General features: G+C 37.4%; 1 protein-coding gene and 1 pseudogene across 2 annotated transcripts; one reads left to right on the plus strand and one right to left on the minus strand.

Annotated features, from left to right (window-relative positions):
• Positions 1-261: 261 nt before the first annotated feature.
• LOC112180290 (disease resistance protein RGA2) lies at positions 262-10,272 on the minus strand. 2 transcript variants are annotated; one of them, XM_024318819.2, is made up of 3 exons: positions 9,817-10,272; positions 901-1,590; positions 262-632 (listed from the first exon to the last, which is right to left on the minus strand). In XM_024318819.2, exons 1-2 carry the CDS (start codon positions 10,105-10,107, stop codon positions 901-903), a joined length of 981 nt encoding a protein of 326 aa, XP_024174587.1. In that variant the 5' UTR covers positions 10,108-10,272; the 3' UTR covers positions 262-632. The 2 variants fall into 2 exon arrangements, with proteins under 2 accessions (XP_024174587.1, XP_024174586.1); XM_024318818.2 differs by having other exon boundaries at positions 262-596; positions 9,817-10,270.
• Positions 10,273-12,192: 1,920 nt separating this feature from the next.
• LOC112176261 lies at positions 12,193-15,026 on the plus strand (annotated as a pseudogene).
• Positions 15,027-15,140: the final 114 nt, after the last annotated feature.

Here is a 15,140-nt window from a genome sequence, read left to right on the forward strand (position 1 = left end):
GTGATCCAAGAACATTTCCAAAATTCAGTCCCTGGAAGATTTTGTTATCCATTCTCAAAATTTTTGTTAGCATTGTCATTACCGGAAGACTCGTATGCATTTTTTACTGTAAAGCATAAATATTTTCTTTTCATAACACAGCCATCTTAAAATTCTTCTGCTTGCAAAATTGCATTGCGAATTTTATGGCATAAGATCAGAAACAATTACTTGCTGTGGGAAAATGCTTAACAAATTCAAATATCTTATATAATCTGCCAATTTATGAATTTTCTTATTTTATCAAATTTGATCACGAGGTAAAAATAGACAAACCACAACAATTCAATTACATAGTTTTGAAGTTGATGAAACATACTAAATACAAGAAAATCAACAAATTACAAAATGAGAAAAAGATGAAGTCACTCAAATAATCACACCGTTTTAAAACAACAATCACACACATCACTTTTATTATAAACGAAATGTCTCGTTTTTCAAATTCCAACAACCATGTCCCAAACAAATGCAGTACAGCGCGAAGCAGCACTTCAACTTCATTCCAATGCACTCCCAATGGCCGCATGCAATTTCACAACTCTTCAAATGGGGACCTTGATTATATCATCAAATATAAACAATATGAGATGCTGCATTAAGAAAAAGTGTACTTGTTGAAGTTTAGAAAATAAGAACTCTGTTTTAAATGAAAGAAATTGGAGTAATTAGTTCAAATTTGGATTCCCATCAAGTAAGACTAGACTACTCGTCTATTCTAGACGTGGTAAAATTAATAATGCCAAATATTTAAATTAAACATAATATACATATTAAAGCGTATCGGAGAGGAAGCATAATGTATGAAAAACATATATATATATAAGAAAAACAGAGTGCCAGTATTATGTCGTTTGTTACCTAATCATCGTCAGAGTCGTCGAGTACCCTTTTTGGGACATGTTTGATCTTGGACCAATCCTCTCCTGTTTCCCTTTTGCATCTTTTTCTCAATTCAGGACACCCGCTAATCATCAAAACTCTCAAGGCAGTGAGGCAATGCATCCCTTGCGGCAAAGCAGACAATTTGGGGCATTCCCCAATCACCAGTTGCTCCAGCAAGGTGAGATTTTGTAACCAGTCTGGAAGTGCCGTGAGATTATCACAATCTCCGATTAGCATGCTTTGTAAAGTGTCTACGGACTCTTGAAGCCAATTGGGCAAAGCCTCCAAATTTGATTCGGCGACAGAGAATGATCTGAGACCACTGATGCCTTCCCCCGACCTCATTAACTCAAGCTTCTTACAATCAGCGATCGCCAAAGTATGGAATGCAGTCAAGTTCTTCATGTTAGGTGGCAAGGATTCCAGATTCCCACACATACCAATCCACAATTGACGGAGGTTAGTGAGGTATTCCATCTCTTCACCCAGAGATTTTAGATTTTTACAGCTCGAGATTAATAATGTTTGAAGCAAGGTGAGGCGTTTGAATACTCCTTTCGGCAAATACATCTGCTGTGTAGTTAAGAACAAGAGTCTGAGGTTGATCAGGTTTCCTATGCCGTTGGGTAACTCCTCAAGTGCCTCACAACCTTGAAGGCTTAAGAACTGCAAATTCAAGAGTTTGCAAATGGAAGTTGGAAGCTTTCTTAACTTTGTGTTATCCTTCAGGTTGAGATATCTCAAATGACTCAAGTTACCAATGAAACTTGGTAGCTCCTCAAGAGTAGAATCACGTAAATCTAGGGCACGCATATACTTGAATCTCAAGATGCATGTGTAAGATCAAATATGGACATAACACATATCATCATAAAGTAATTGATGATTAGCTTAATATCAATCCTAGTTTAACATGGATACAAACAGTAAATCAATACTAGTGACTTAATGAATAGTGTATCAATTCATTAAGGATAGTAATCTATTGCTTAGTCTACAAGGAAGGCTACAAGTTGTGATACATTAAGAATCTAACTAGGAAACCTAAACCGATATGGATAGCTTTAATGGGAAGCTTCTTGAGGTTTAAGTCACCTATATATACAGATGAATTGGTCCCTGATTACTACCGACGTTTTGCATATTGTTCTGTCCATTGAGAAGCAAGTTGGTAAGTAACAGAAGGCTATATTCAGTGTTCGTGTTTGCAGTTGCATAAGATGGAATCCATGCCAGTAATTGCTGAAGGTAAGCCTTAATCCCTTTTATGATTGTGTGCATATGTTGTGAGCATGTATATGGTCATTTTACAATTGGTATCAGAGCATAGGCTCACAAGTATCAAAATCGTTTTAGGGTTTTGCAAAACAAACACAAAAAAAAAAAAAAAAAAAAAAAAAAAAAAAAAAAAAAAAAAGGGTTTTTGCTTTACGGACCAAGTCACTGATCAGGTAACTGACCATGTAACTGGTCATGTAACTGATCAAGGTAAGTTACTTAAGTCAATTGCTGCATCTGGTTAAATATCAAGTTCACGCTTCCGCTGTGATTTTTAGCAGCAAATTGGGGAAAAAGCAAAAACAGGTTTTTCTGTGAAATTGATTTCGATTCATAGCATGATAATTGAATTTTGATTGTGCTCAAGAACACTAGTTGCATTCCCGGCGTGCGTTAGGTTAGAGTAGATGGTGACCGGATGAAATTTACAATTTCTTGATTGTTCTGTGGTTTCTTGGAATCGAAACAATTTTGATTGTGCTTGAATATGCATGATGAATTAATTGATGATATGGTATTGTATCTGTGATTGTGTAAAAATTGCATGAAGAACAAAAATCTCCCAGATTTTGTTTACACATTATTAAAATTGACAGATACGAGAGCTTAATTTTCTTACAAGGATGAATCTGGGTAGAATATAAAGTTAAAAGCTCATGGGTTTTGTGGTTTTCTGTTGGCATAAGTGATTATGATGCACAAAGCATTCTTCATTGATGTTGGCAGAAAACGATGATCAGGTAACTGACCAACTAGTCAGGTCACTGACCATGTAACTGGTCGGGTCACTGACCAAGTAACTGGTCAGGTCACTGACCATGTAACTGGTCAGGTCACTGACCATGTAACTGGCCAGGTCACTGACCATGTAACTGGCCAGGTCACTGACCATGTAACTGGCCAGGTCACTGACCAAGTAACTGGTCAGGTAACTAATCAAGTAACTGATCGAATAACAAAACTGAAATTGTGTTTTGTGTTTTAAAACTATGCCTCAGTTTTATCTTCCAAAGAAGTGGTCAAGTATGGTTTTAGAATACAAAACAGCAATATGCGTGCTTGATGAAAATAAATACGGATACTTAGAAATTTTTCTTCTGTCTAAAGATGTGGATAAATTTCTTTGGATAACTTGTTTTCATTGAACATGGTATATTGATAAAGAACTCCAGGATGTTATGCTTCTGCTCAAAAGTGTTGCTTAACATTGTTTTTGGTTATGGACTGATATGAATGCAAGTATGGATTGTTTAGGTTTTCTGTATGTTCTTGTTTTGGTTGCTTAAAGCTAAATAAAACACAGAAAACTTAAAGTTATTTTCTTTACAAATTGAGAACTCACACGAATTTTTGTTTTGCTCCTTAGGTAACTCTTACATGAACTTGAACAGTGTCTTGATGCTAACTGGAACCAACTATAGAGCTTGGCTAGATTCTGTAGAGAACTATATGGGAATGCATGAGAACATAGACTATTGCTTCACTGAGGACAAACCTGAAGAGTTAACTGAAAAGAGCACCAAGAAGGAAACTGATCTTTACAAGAAGTGGCATAGATCCAATAGAATGGCTAAGAACCTCATTCGTACCTCTATGTCCAAGACTGTCAGAGGAAGTATAGAAGAACATGAGCTAGCATCAGATTTTTTGGAACTCATAGGTGCTAAGTTTAAAGAAAGTGAAAAGGCAGAAGCTGCTAGGCTAACCAAGGAGTTTCATGATTTGAAGTACATGGGTTCAGGGGGAGTTAGAGAGCATATTATGAAGATGATCAATATAAATGGCAGACTCAGGGAGCTCTTGATGGGGGTTAGGGATGAGCAGGTAGTGCATTATGCACTACATTCCTTGCCTAACAGTTTTAGTCATCTTAGGACCAGTTACAACTCTCAAAAGGGAAACTGGACTCTAGATGAACTTATATCCATCTGTGTGGATGAAGAATCTAGGATCAAGGAAGAAAAGGAACCTGCTACAACCATTAACCTCATTGAGAAGCCTAAAAGGAAAAAGCCCCAAAATAAGCTCAAGCCTATTAAAGCCATAACTAAGAGTTCAACAGCTGCAGTGGCCAAGGAAAATAGGTCATTTAGGTTCAAGTGCTACTTTTGCAAAAGAGTAGGACACATGAAAAAGGACTGCACTGGCTATAAAAATTGGTTAGCCAAAAAGGGTAAGATTTTTTCTAATACAGTTTTTTCTTTAGAAATTAATCTTATAAATGTTGAACCACAGTCTTGGTGGATAGATTCAGGCTCACCTATTCATATTACTAATTCCTTGCAGGGATTCATAAGGAGGAGAATCCCAAAAAGTGATGAAGTGAACCTGTGTGTAGGCAATGGCATGAGAGTGGCAGTCAAGGCTATTGGAACCTTAAAGCTCGATTTAGGATTAGGAAAATTGTTAGTTTTGGACAATGTTTTTTATGTACCTTCCATGAGAAGGAATTTGGTTTCGGTTTCTCTTTTAGTAAAATCTGGTTGTAGACTTGTTATGGATAGTAATGGAATTCTTATTTCTAAAAATTCTGTTCAAATTGGTTCTGGTGTTATTATGAATGATTATTTACAGTTAAATTGTTCAATGGCTCAACAAGAAATTTTACTTGTTGAAAATAACACAAACAGTACTAACACTTTAACAGGTGTTAAAAGAACCAAACTAAATGAAAAGTCTGCATTTTTATGGCATAGAAGACTCGGCCATGTTTCAAAAGAGAGACTGAAAATTTTGGTGAAAAACAACATCCTAAATGAACTTGATTTTTCTGATCTAACAGACTGTGTTGAATGCTTTAAGGGAAAAATAACTAATACTAGAAAGAAGACTGCATATAGAAGCCAAAATTTATTAGAACTCATACACACTGATATATGTGGACCATTTAGGCATCAAACTATCTGTGGGAATGTGTATTTTATCACATTCATTGCTGACTATAAATTATATTCTGCTCATCATTCACCTAGAATTTTTGAAACACATCAAGTAAAGTTTCTAAGTGAAAAAGTTCACAATACAAACCATGAGGATTTAACCTCAGATTTTGAGGAAATTGTGTCAGATGAGAATATAAGTGTAGCATTGCCTATAGAACAAGATGTAACTGATCATGTCACTGGTCACGTAACTGACCATGTCACTGACCAAGTAACTATACCTGGTCGAGTAACTGGCCAAGTAACTGACCATGTCACTGACCAAGTCACTGACCATGTCACTGAACAAGTCACTGACCATGTAACTGACCAAGTAACTGTGCCTGGTCAAGTCACTGCTCATGTCACTGACCAAGTAACTGTGCCTGGTCAAGTCACTGCCCATGTCACTGACCATGTAACTGACCAAGTAACTGTCCCTGGTCAAGTAACTGACCACGTAACTGGTCAAGTAACTGAACCTCACCATCCTCCAGTGGCTCAGCCTAGAAGATCACAGAGAGCAAGAAAACCAACTTATGGGGGGGAAGAGAGTGACTACATTGTTTATCTGCAAGAAGCAGAAATTGAAATGGACTGTGCAGAGGACAATGATCCAACTACATTTAATCAGGCCATTGAAAGTAGTGAATCTCATCAATGGCAGCAAGCAATGGAAGCAGAAATTAATTCCATAAGTCAAAATGCAGTTTGGGAATTAGTTGAACCTGACCCCAACCAGAAGCCTATAGGTTGTAAATGGGTTTTTCAAAACCAAAAGAGATGCAAATGGCAACGTAGAGAGACATAAAGCAAGATTAGTTGCCAAAGGTTTTACACAGAAGGAGGGCATTGACTTTACTGAGACTTTTTCTCCAGTTTCTACAAAAGACTCGTTTAGGATAATCATGGCTTTAGTGGCTCATTTTGATATGGAGCTGCACCAGATGGATGTTAAAACAGCTTTCTTGAATGGCGAACTAGATGAAGTGATTTATATGAGGCAGCCAGAAGGGTTTGTACAAGCTGGAAGTGAAAACTTAGTGTGTAAGTTAAGAAAATCAATTTATGGCCTAAAACAAGCTTCTAGACAGTGGTACAAGAAATTTGATTCTGTGATTTCTACTTTTGGATTTACAGAAAATCTTGTTGATGAGTGTGTTTATTTGAAGACAGTTGGGAACAATTTTATTTTTCTGGTACTCTATGTGGATGATATACTTTTGGCTAGCAGTAACATTAAATTGCTTAAAGATACCAAGAGTTTTTTGTCAAGGAATTTTGACATGAAAGACTTAGGAGAAGCATCCTATGTACTAGGTATTGAGATTAAAAGAGATAGGGCACAGAGACTACTTGGTTTGTCTCAACAGAATTATATTACCAAAGTTTTAAAGAGATTTGGTATGGAGAAGTGTGCAGCTGGAGAAGTCCCCATGTCCAAAGGAGATAAACTAACCAAGAAGCAAAGTCCCAATAGTGATGTTGAGAAAGAAAATATGGAGTCAAAGCCTTATGCCAGACTTGTAGGAAGTCTCATGTATGCACAAGTCTGCACTAGGCCGGATTTGTCTTTTGCAGTAGGGATTTTGTCTAGATTCCAATCTAATCCAGGCCATGAACATTGGGTAGCTGGGAAGAAAGTGTTGAGATACCTGCAGAGAACTAAAAGCCACATGCTAGTTTATAGGCAAGTGGAGGATCTGAAACTCATTGGATTCTCAGACTCGGATTTTGCAGGGAATTATCCAGACTCCAAGAAGTCCACTTGTGGATATGTGTTCATGCTTGCAGGAGGTGCTATTGCTTGGAAAACCATGAAACAAACACTTGTTTCAACTTCTACTATGCAAGCTGAATTTATTGCAGTATATGAAACTGTGTGTGAAGGACTTTGGATTAGGAATTTTCTCATGCAGACCAAAGTATTGAGTCACATTGTGGCTGGAACACTTGTAATTTATTGTGACAATGAGGCTGCAGTTTTCTTTAGCAAGTACAGTAAAAGGTCAAATAATTCCAAGCATATTGATCTAAAGTATTACAGTGTTAGAGAAAGAGTAAAGCATGGTGAAATAGCTGTTTTGAGTATTGACACAAATTCACAGCTAGCAGATCCTTTCACCAAGGCATTGTCAGTAGCAGCATTCCAGAAACATACAGCAAGCATTGGAATTTTAGCTAATTTAGATGCTAAGATCAGTAGAGAGTTAGTCCAGTTGGAGCATTTAAAATTCTAAGGTTTTTTGAGTTCTTGTGTTTTAGTTGTGATCTTTTTATTTTTGTTTATCACAACTTATTTGTAATGACAGTTTTGATTATCAATAAAATTTTGAGGTATTTCCAGTTATGATTTTGCTGCAGCTTTATTGTTTTGTTTTGGAATTTATCATCTTGTTTTGAATATCATACTTGCTATCAGATGGCTTAAATCATGTATAGCATGATGCTAAGGTTCAAGCAATAATTTTAAGCCATCAGTGTTCAGTAAATTTGCTTGAGTTTCTGGTTTTAGAAACATAAAGTAGGACCTAATATATGTTTACTTGTTGATACACATTAACATATATTGTATCACTTCTGGTTTGACATATGTGGATTGCAGGAGCTTGTGTTTGTGGTTTTGAAACTCTGCATTTTTGTTAAAATGTATACTGTTTCTTGCTCTGCATAAGTAACTGTGATCTGACCATGTTGGAATGGATTTTCGATTTAAGTTTGTTATCTGGCGCGCACTTCAGTAAGTTAAGTAGGTTTTGATGTTCTCTGGTGCAAATCATCGAGCATGATATGTGTGAGTCCAAGGGGGAGATTGTAAGATCAAATATGGACATAACACATATCATCATAAAGTAATTGATGATTAGCTTAATATCAATCCTAGTTTAACATGGATACAAACAGTAAATCAATACTAGTGACTTAATGAATAGTGTATCAATTCATTAAGGATAGTAATCTATTGCTTAGTCTACAAGGAAGGCTACAAGTTGTGATACATTAAGAATCTAACTAGGAAACCTAAACCGATATGGATAGCTTTAACGGGAAGCTTCTTGAGGTTTAAGTCACCTATATATACAGATGAATTGGTCCCTGATTACTACCGACGTTTTGCATATTGTTCTGTCCATTGAGAAGCAAGTTGGTAAGTAACAGAAGGCTATATTCAGTGTTCGTGTTTGCAGTTGCATAAGATGGAATCCATGCCAGTAATTGCTGAAGGTAAGCCTTAATCCCTTTTATGATTGTGTGCATATGTTGTGAGCATGTATATGGTCATTTTACAGCATGTCCTTAGAAAATATTGATTGGAGATCCCTGCAGCACCATCTACATTTAAAATGGTTCGCAGTTTCTCTAACTGGAGAATGAATTTCGGGACTCGTGCCTCATCTCTAGGCAAGTCATTTGTTGTTATTGACATGTGTCGGACTTTTTCGAAAGCACTTGAGGGACGACAATTAACCGTGGAATACTCTACCCCTGCCACTGATATTGCTAAATCGTGCAATAGATCATGAATTTTGAACGTTATGACAGTCTTCAAATCCAGGTCAAGTTGAAACAAAGACTTGGAACAAAACAGCCTTACATAGTCTAGGCCCGTCTCTTCAAAATCTTCATTTTCTTTTGAGGACTTGAGATAGCCTAGTGCAATCCATAATGGGACTATGTCTTTACTAAAAAATACATAATCCTTGGGGTAAAGTGAACAAAAGGAAAAACAAGATTTCAAGTGAGGTGGCAATGCATTGTAACTCAATTTTAGTGCAGCCATAATATTGTCATTTCCTGGCATACTCCATATTTCATCATCTTTTACACGTAACCAGTCGCGTCGCTCCCTTTTCGAGCGGAGCATGCTCCCTAAAGTAGCTAGTGCTAAGGGGACACCTCCACATTTCTTTACAATGTTCTCCCCAATTTCTATCAAGTGTTGATAACGTTGCTCCTCTCCCTCGTAAAATGCATTTTTTTTAAACAAAATCATGCAATTCTCATGAGAAAGACTGTTTAAAGAATGCATTTGTATAGGGTGTACAAGTGAAGCGACTGATTCACTGCGTGTTGTCACGATGATTTGACTCCCTTTGGCTCCAACATCTAACAAAGTTTTTAACTCATCCCATTTTTGAACTGTAAATCCTGTTGACTCTGTGTCCCAAACATCATCCAAGACTAACAAAAACTTTGTACCTCTCAAGATATCTTGCAACCCCCTTTTCATGAGATTCAAATTTCCACAATCACATTCTTTCTTAGTTTCAACAATAATGCCTTTAACTAATGTACATATATCAAATTTATCTGAGACACATATCCACAATCTCATCCCAAAGTTTTCTTCTACCACTTCATCATTGTACACCATTTTGACAAGTGTAGTTTTTCCCAACCCACCTAACCCGAAGATGGAGATAACTGAAACATTTTCGTTGTTGAAGGAATTGTTGTCATTCAAGAGATAGGTAATAATTTGTTTTTTCTCCTCATCTCTTCCAACAACATATGCCTCTGGTAATGAGTCGGTCACCCTTTCATTATCGTCGTGTACTGCAACAACTTTATCGAGAGAAAACTGTGTCTTTTCATCACTAATCTCAACTAGTCTTTCTCTAATCTCTTTAATTTTATGACCCATGTTTAAATTAAACACGACTGGATTCCAACGGGAGAAGAATTGGTGTACCTTTCCTTTGACGCTCCGTTGCACTTTGAGGCGGAGCTTTCGGAACTCAAATTCGTCCAGTACATCCTCGGCATCATTGCAAACATCTTTGAGGTTTCCTAACCAATGAGTGATGAGGGGATTCTGCAATTGCTTCTTCTCTGCATCCTCGAGCACAAGTTTGATGGCTAACAAGGTCTTATTGAGCTTCCTGAGCTCATGTTGGGCACCCCAAGCCAAGCAAACTTCTTGGGCAGCATAGGAGGCTAGCCTAACTGAGACGGTCTCAGCAATGCCAGAGGCAAACTCCATGGTGATCCAGAGAGTTATTTCGAAGGATCAAGGGGAAATAGAGTTGTGTCTATGGGTTAGGGTAGAAACCAATTCAGCATAACACGAAGAAAGTCTTCAATTATTGAGAAAGAGAGAGACAATAATTGAGAAAAATAGTGAAAAGAAGATAACAATTGGCCGATTGCTGTTGTCTCATCCAATTAACGTGTTAAAGTGAACATCTTGACTGTTTGATGAACAGCTGGTGATCTGTCTTAATCTTGGGTCGGGGTCAGCATATATTATCATTATCCTCAGCTTGCCAACTAGTCGAAAAAAAAAATCTGACACTATATTAACTAGCAAGTTCTTGAATAGTAGTGATAATTAATTAGGGAACAACAACCATTAACAACTACATTCGAGTCAATTTTTTTGTAGCCAACCATTGTTGAAACTTCTTGGTTCTTACATATTTAATTCGGCTGACACCCTCAACTGGCCTCAACGTACAAGTTTGGTGCGTGTGATCATTCTTGTATAATAGATTTTGTTTAAGACGACTGGAATATGAACCGGAGTCGTGGTGTGAATCCATGTTAATCAGGCCTTTTTTCTCACAGACTTACAAGATTGATGCATCTGGGATTATTGTGGGCCTGGTATTCTTTCTGGGCTTTTGACTGGTTTCGGCCTAGTCTAGTACATCTGTTTATTGGATGGTCCATTTCTTGCTGTTTCTTTCTAGGTCCATGCATGAATGCATAATATGCAGCTTTTTCGGCCGACGAGATGCTTTTCCGCTACCAATAAGCTCATAACCTCTTTTGGGGCAGAGAGTTATGGGTGGGCGCTGGTCTTGACACCCAAATTCGACTCTCGCAGAGATATAGTAATATCGTCTATTTTTTTGTTTAATTTTAAAAAATGTGGAAGCAAAATATTTACATGGATTTGCACATAATTCAAACAACGTCTAGGAATTCCAACATGCAGATTAGTACGTTAATTAATTTGAGGGCTTAAAGAAAATTGTTACTTCTCAGCTATGTATTCTAGGGCTGTCAATGGTTCGTGTCGGGTCAAGGTATTTGTCGTGTCGCAAGATATAAACTCAAACCCAACCCATTTAATAATCGTGTCAAAAATTTAAACTCAAACCCAACCTGTTTATTAAACGGGTTACCCGTTTTCAACCCGCTTAACCCATTTAATAAATAAGTCGTGCCTTGTTAGACAAAATGACTCATTTAAGCTTTAACAATGTGACCCATTTAACTAAAAAAATGCATAAATTAATTAAATTCACTAAAAACTCCACAAAATGAAGAATATAAATAATTATATATAATTCATAAATAATTAAATCTAATAATTAAAAAGCTAAATATTTCAAATTGTCTAATATTATTATCAAATACTCCGAATATCCAAAATTTCAAGAAGAAACATAGCACAATCGGGTTAGACGGGTTCACTTCTTGTTGGCAGATTGACCCGTGGCCGACCCATTTATTAAATGGGTCATGGCGGGTTGACCCACCGCCGACCCGCTTTTTAATCATGCGGGTTCAACCCGCTTTATTTCGTGCAGGTTTCGAGTCGTGTTATCTGATCGTGTCGGAATTGACAGCTCTAATGTATTCCAGACATCTTCCAAGATCTGATCACATTTGATTCTGTACACAAAATCAGATGTTCTTTGGCAGAGAGAGGAATAATGCTTGAACATCGAAGAAGTATTTGGTTACTGTTTGAAGTATGTTGAGATAGTTATCTCATTACAGTTTCTATGGGCTGTTGTTGTTATAAGTTGAGATTATAGGGAGGAGGCGATATTTGGAGTAAAAATTTTGTTTTGGGGAAGAGGGAGGGCATTGTGATAACGTGAGATAGAGAATTGGTATCATAATATATAATTGGTCATGACGTCGTGTGAGGCTACATTTTGAGGGCTTTTGTTAGCAGTGTTGTTTCATGCAATCTTTGATTTTCTAAACCAGATAAATACAAAAAATCTGTTTTGGTGTCTGGTTTGTGTGCTCTGTACAATGGCCTAGTTTCAAAAGAAAAGAGAAGGAAAAATGGATCTAAAGGTAAGGAGGCCTAGCTCAAATCTAAACAATGTATTGGGCCATTGTGCATGTTGCATATGTGTGGGCTGGTACTAGAAAGCTTGTGATTGTTCAGTTGGGCCGGGAGTTGGTCAGTCCTAACATGTGAGTTAAACTATGAGATTTGGAGAGACTGCCCGACGAGTAAAAGGAACTTGAAAGGGTTGTCTTTGTGTGAAGGGTCTTGTTTTCGTGGCTGTGCTTACTTTGATTGATTGTTTTCCTGGTTAGTTTGATTGTTTCCTATAAACGACACGCAAACTTGAATAAGTAATCGGCGAGTTTTGATTAGGGCAGACAGTTGCTATCAAGAAGATTCGGGTTTGGAAGCAAAACGAAGGGGTGAATGTAACAGCGCTTTTAGAGAGATTAAACTGCTAAAGGAGCTGAAAGATCCGAATATTATTGAGTTGATCGACGCGTTCCCCCATAAAGGAAACCTGCATCTTGTGTTTGAGTTCATGGAGATGGACCTTGAAGCTGTTATACGTAACCATAATAGAGTCCTTTCACCAGCGGATATCAAGTCGTATATTCAGATGACGCTAAAAGGACTTGCTTTTTGTCGCAAGAAATGGGTTTTGCATAGGTATCTCTTTCGTGTTGAGAAGGTCACTTGCAGCTCGTTGGTTGGTTGTCATAATCTGTCTCAAGTGTGTGCTAATTGTGCTTTGCAGGGATATGAAGCCAAACAACTTGTTGATAGGACCTAATGGACAGCTAATTAAACTTGCAGATTTTGGTTTAGCACGAGTATTTGGGAGTCCAGATCGCAGGTTCACTCATCAGGTTTGCTTCTCCCTGTAATGATGGTCACCCATATGATTATGCAATAACAGGTGTTTTGAGTTAGATCTCTTTAGGTGTAATTTATTCCCTTTACTGAAGAAAGCTTATTAAAGTATTGTAGTATCAAATTTTGTTTATTTTAAGTACTGCAAGCTTGTTATAAGCTCTTGAGCCATATGACTAGGTCTTTGCTCGATGGTATAGAGCACCTGAGCTGTTATTTGGCACCAAACAATATGGACCTGGGGTGGATGTTTGGGCTGCAGCCTGTATATTTGCTGAGCTTCTCCTACGACAACCATTTCTGCAGGTAAAAAAATATTCATAATTAGTAATGAAACTCGGGTTTCATGGTTTACTATTTTCCATTACATGATTTGCACTACATGCTTGAACTTTTATAAAATTTCTGTAGTCTCCGTTAGACTGTTGGTCACTTTGCTTTTGTGTTTGTGGTGATTCATGTGTGGCTTATAACTCGATGCTTTCAAATGTTTTGCAATGACCAAGTACTTGTTTCAAGCTGTTTGTGTTCGTGCTGGTGCATGTATGGCTTATAATTTCATCTGAGAGATAAACTGAAAATATTTTTTGTTCAATCTTATGTCATAGCAATGAAAAAAAAAATTCCTCTTTTGGGTTTATACTTTATTCTGAAACAGCCTAACATGCAATTTTGTCTCATTTTTGAGATCATTGGTTTTATAAACACGTGTCTCCCATTTCTTCTTTATGTTTATTCGATGAAATGAGTTATGATTACTTCCAGTATTAGATAGTTTTATGGAAATTTGTTGTTTCTTTGATTGTAGAACTAGAGTGCAGATTTCACTTGCCAAAACTTTTACTCTAAAATTATTTATGTTTCGGCTTAAGAATTAGAGTGCAGATTTCACTTGGCCAAAACTTTTACTCTATTAATTATTTATGTTTTGGCTTAGGTTTGTTAAATAGCATGAAACTGCATTTACTGTTATAATCGCTTGTTAATCTTTAACTGGTCATTTTACATATGCATGTGGTTCATCATATTTATCTCTTCTTTTCCATCAAGGGATGTTTATAATTAAACTTTATATTTGGTGTATGTTTTCTGATTGTTTCTTCATTTCATACAATATCTGATAGGGAACAAATGATATTGATCAACTAGGAAAGATTTTTTGCGGCTTTTGGGACTTCAACACCTTCTCAATGGCCTGATATGGTATACCTTCCTGACTATGTGGAATACCAGTATTCTCCACCATCTGCTTTGCGTAAAAGGTTTGCAATGGCTAGTGATGATGCCTTCGATTTGGTATCAAAGATGTTTACTTATGACCCAAAAACTAGCATATCTGTGCAGCAGGCACTAGAGCACAGGTATCTAACTGTAGCCATTGTTTTTGTTTTCTTCTCTTTTTGGTTCTGCCTCTGATAACTGTGGTCCTGTCTAGGTAATTTACATCTGCGCCACTACCTACAGATCCAGATAAGCTTCCAAGGCCTGCTCCAAAGAAGGAGTCCAGCAATTCTAAGGCTTCAGATTTCAATCCAAATGAGGATCCTACTGTTTTGTCACCTCCAAGAAAGTCACGGAGAGTGATGCCAGATCGGATAAGGTTGATGATCATGTTGGAGACATCCGTCAAGCTGCCAGTGAAAGTACAAGCAGGAATGAACCAGTGTCAATGTCCGTAAATTTTTCCATCTTTGGAGCAAAACCTCCGAATAGACCTACAATAAACAGGTAAACTCTATTACATAGTGCTTTCTATTGCTTTTTACCCCTGTTCTCCCTCAAATATGTGTGACACCTTGCCTAGGTTTGCCCTCTTTTCTCTTTTAAAACAATGTTTTTTGTTTTAAAAAATGAAAAACGGCAGGACAAAAACACATCGGGCAGCATAGGCAAATATTTTCCCTCCCCACCAGCCCCCGTCCGTCGCAATACCCCTGTAGACCCTTTTCCGACTCCCCACATGTAATGTGCACAACATGTTGTGAGCAAAATGTATGTGAGTAGTCGTAGGGGCCCTGGGGTCAAAGTCAGGACAGGGACCATCAATTTTAACAGTTTAGAGGCCTTTCGGAAAAAGGATTATTGGCCTTGTAATCGGATTCAAAGTACTAGCGCATTAGATACCTTTAGTCATTCAAAGCTAGCATCAAGGATTGGTCACGTGA

Source organism: Rosa chinensis, chromosome 7 (genome assembly GCF_002994745.2).
Source record: "Rosa chinensis cultivar Old Blush chromosome 7, RchiOBHm-V2, whole genome shotgun sequence".
Lineage (NCBI taxonomy): Eukaryota > Viridiplantae > Streptophyta > Magnoliopsida > Rosales > Rosaceae > Rosa > Rosa chinensis.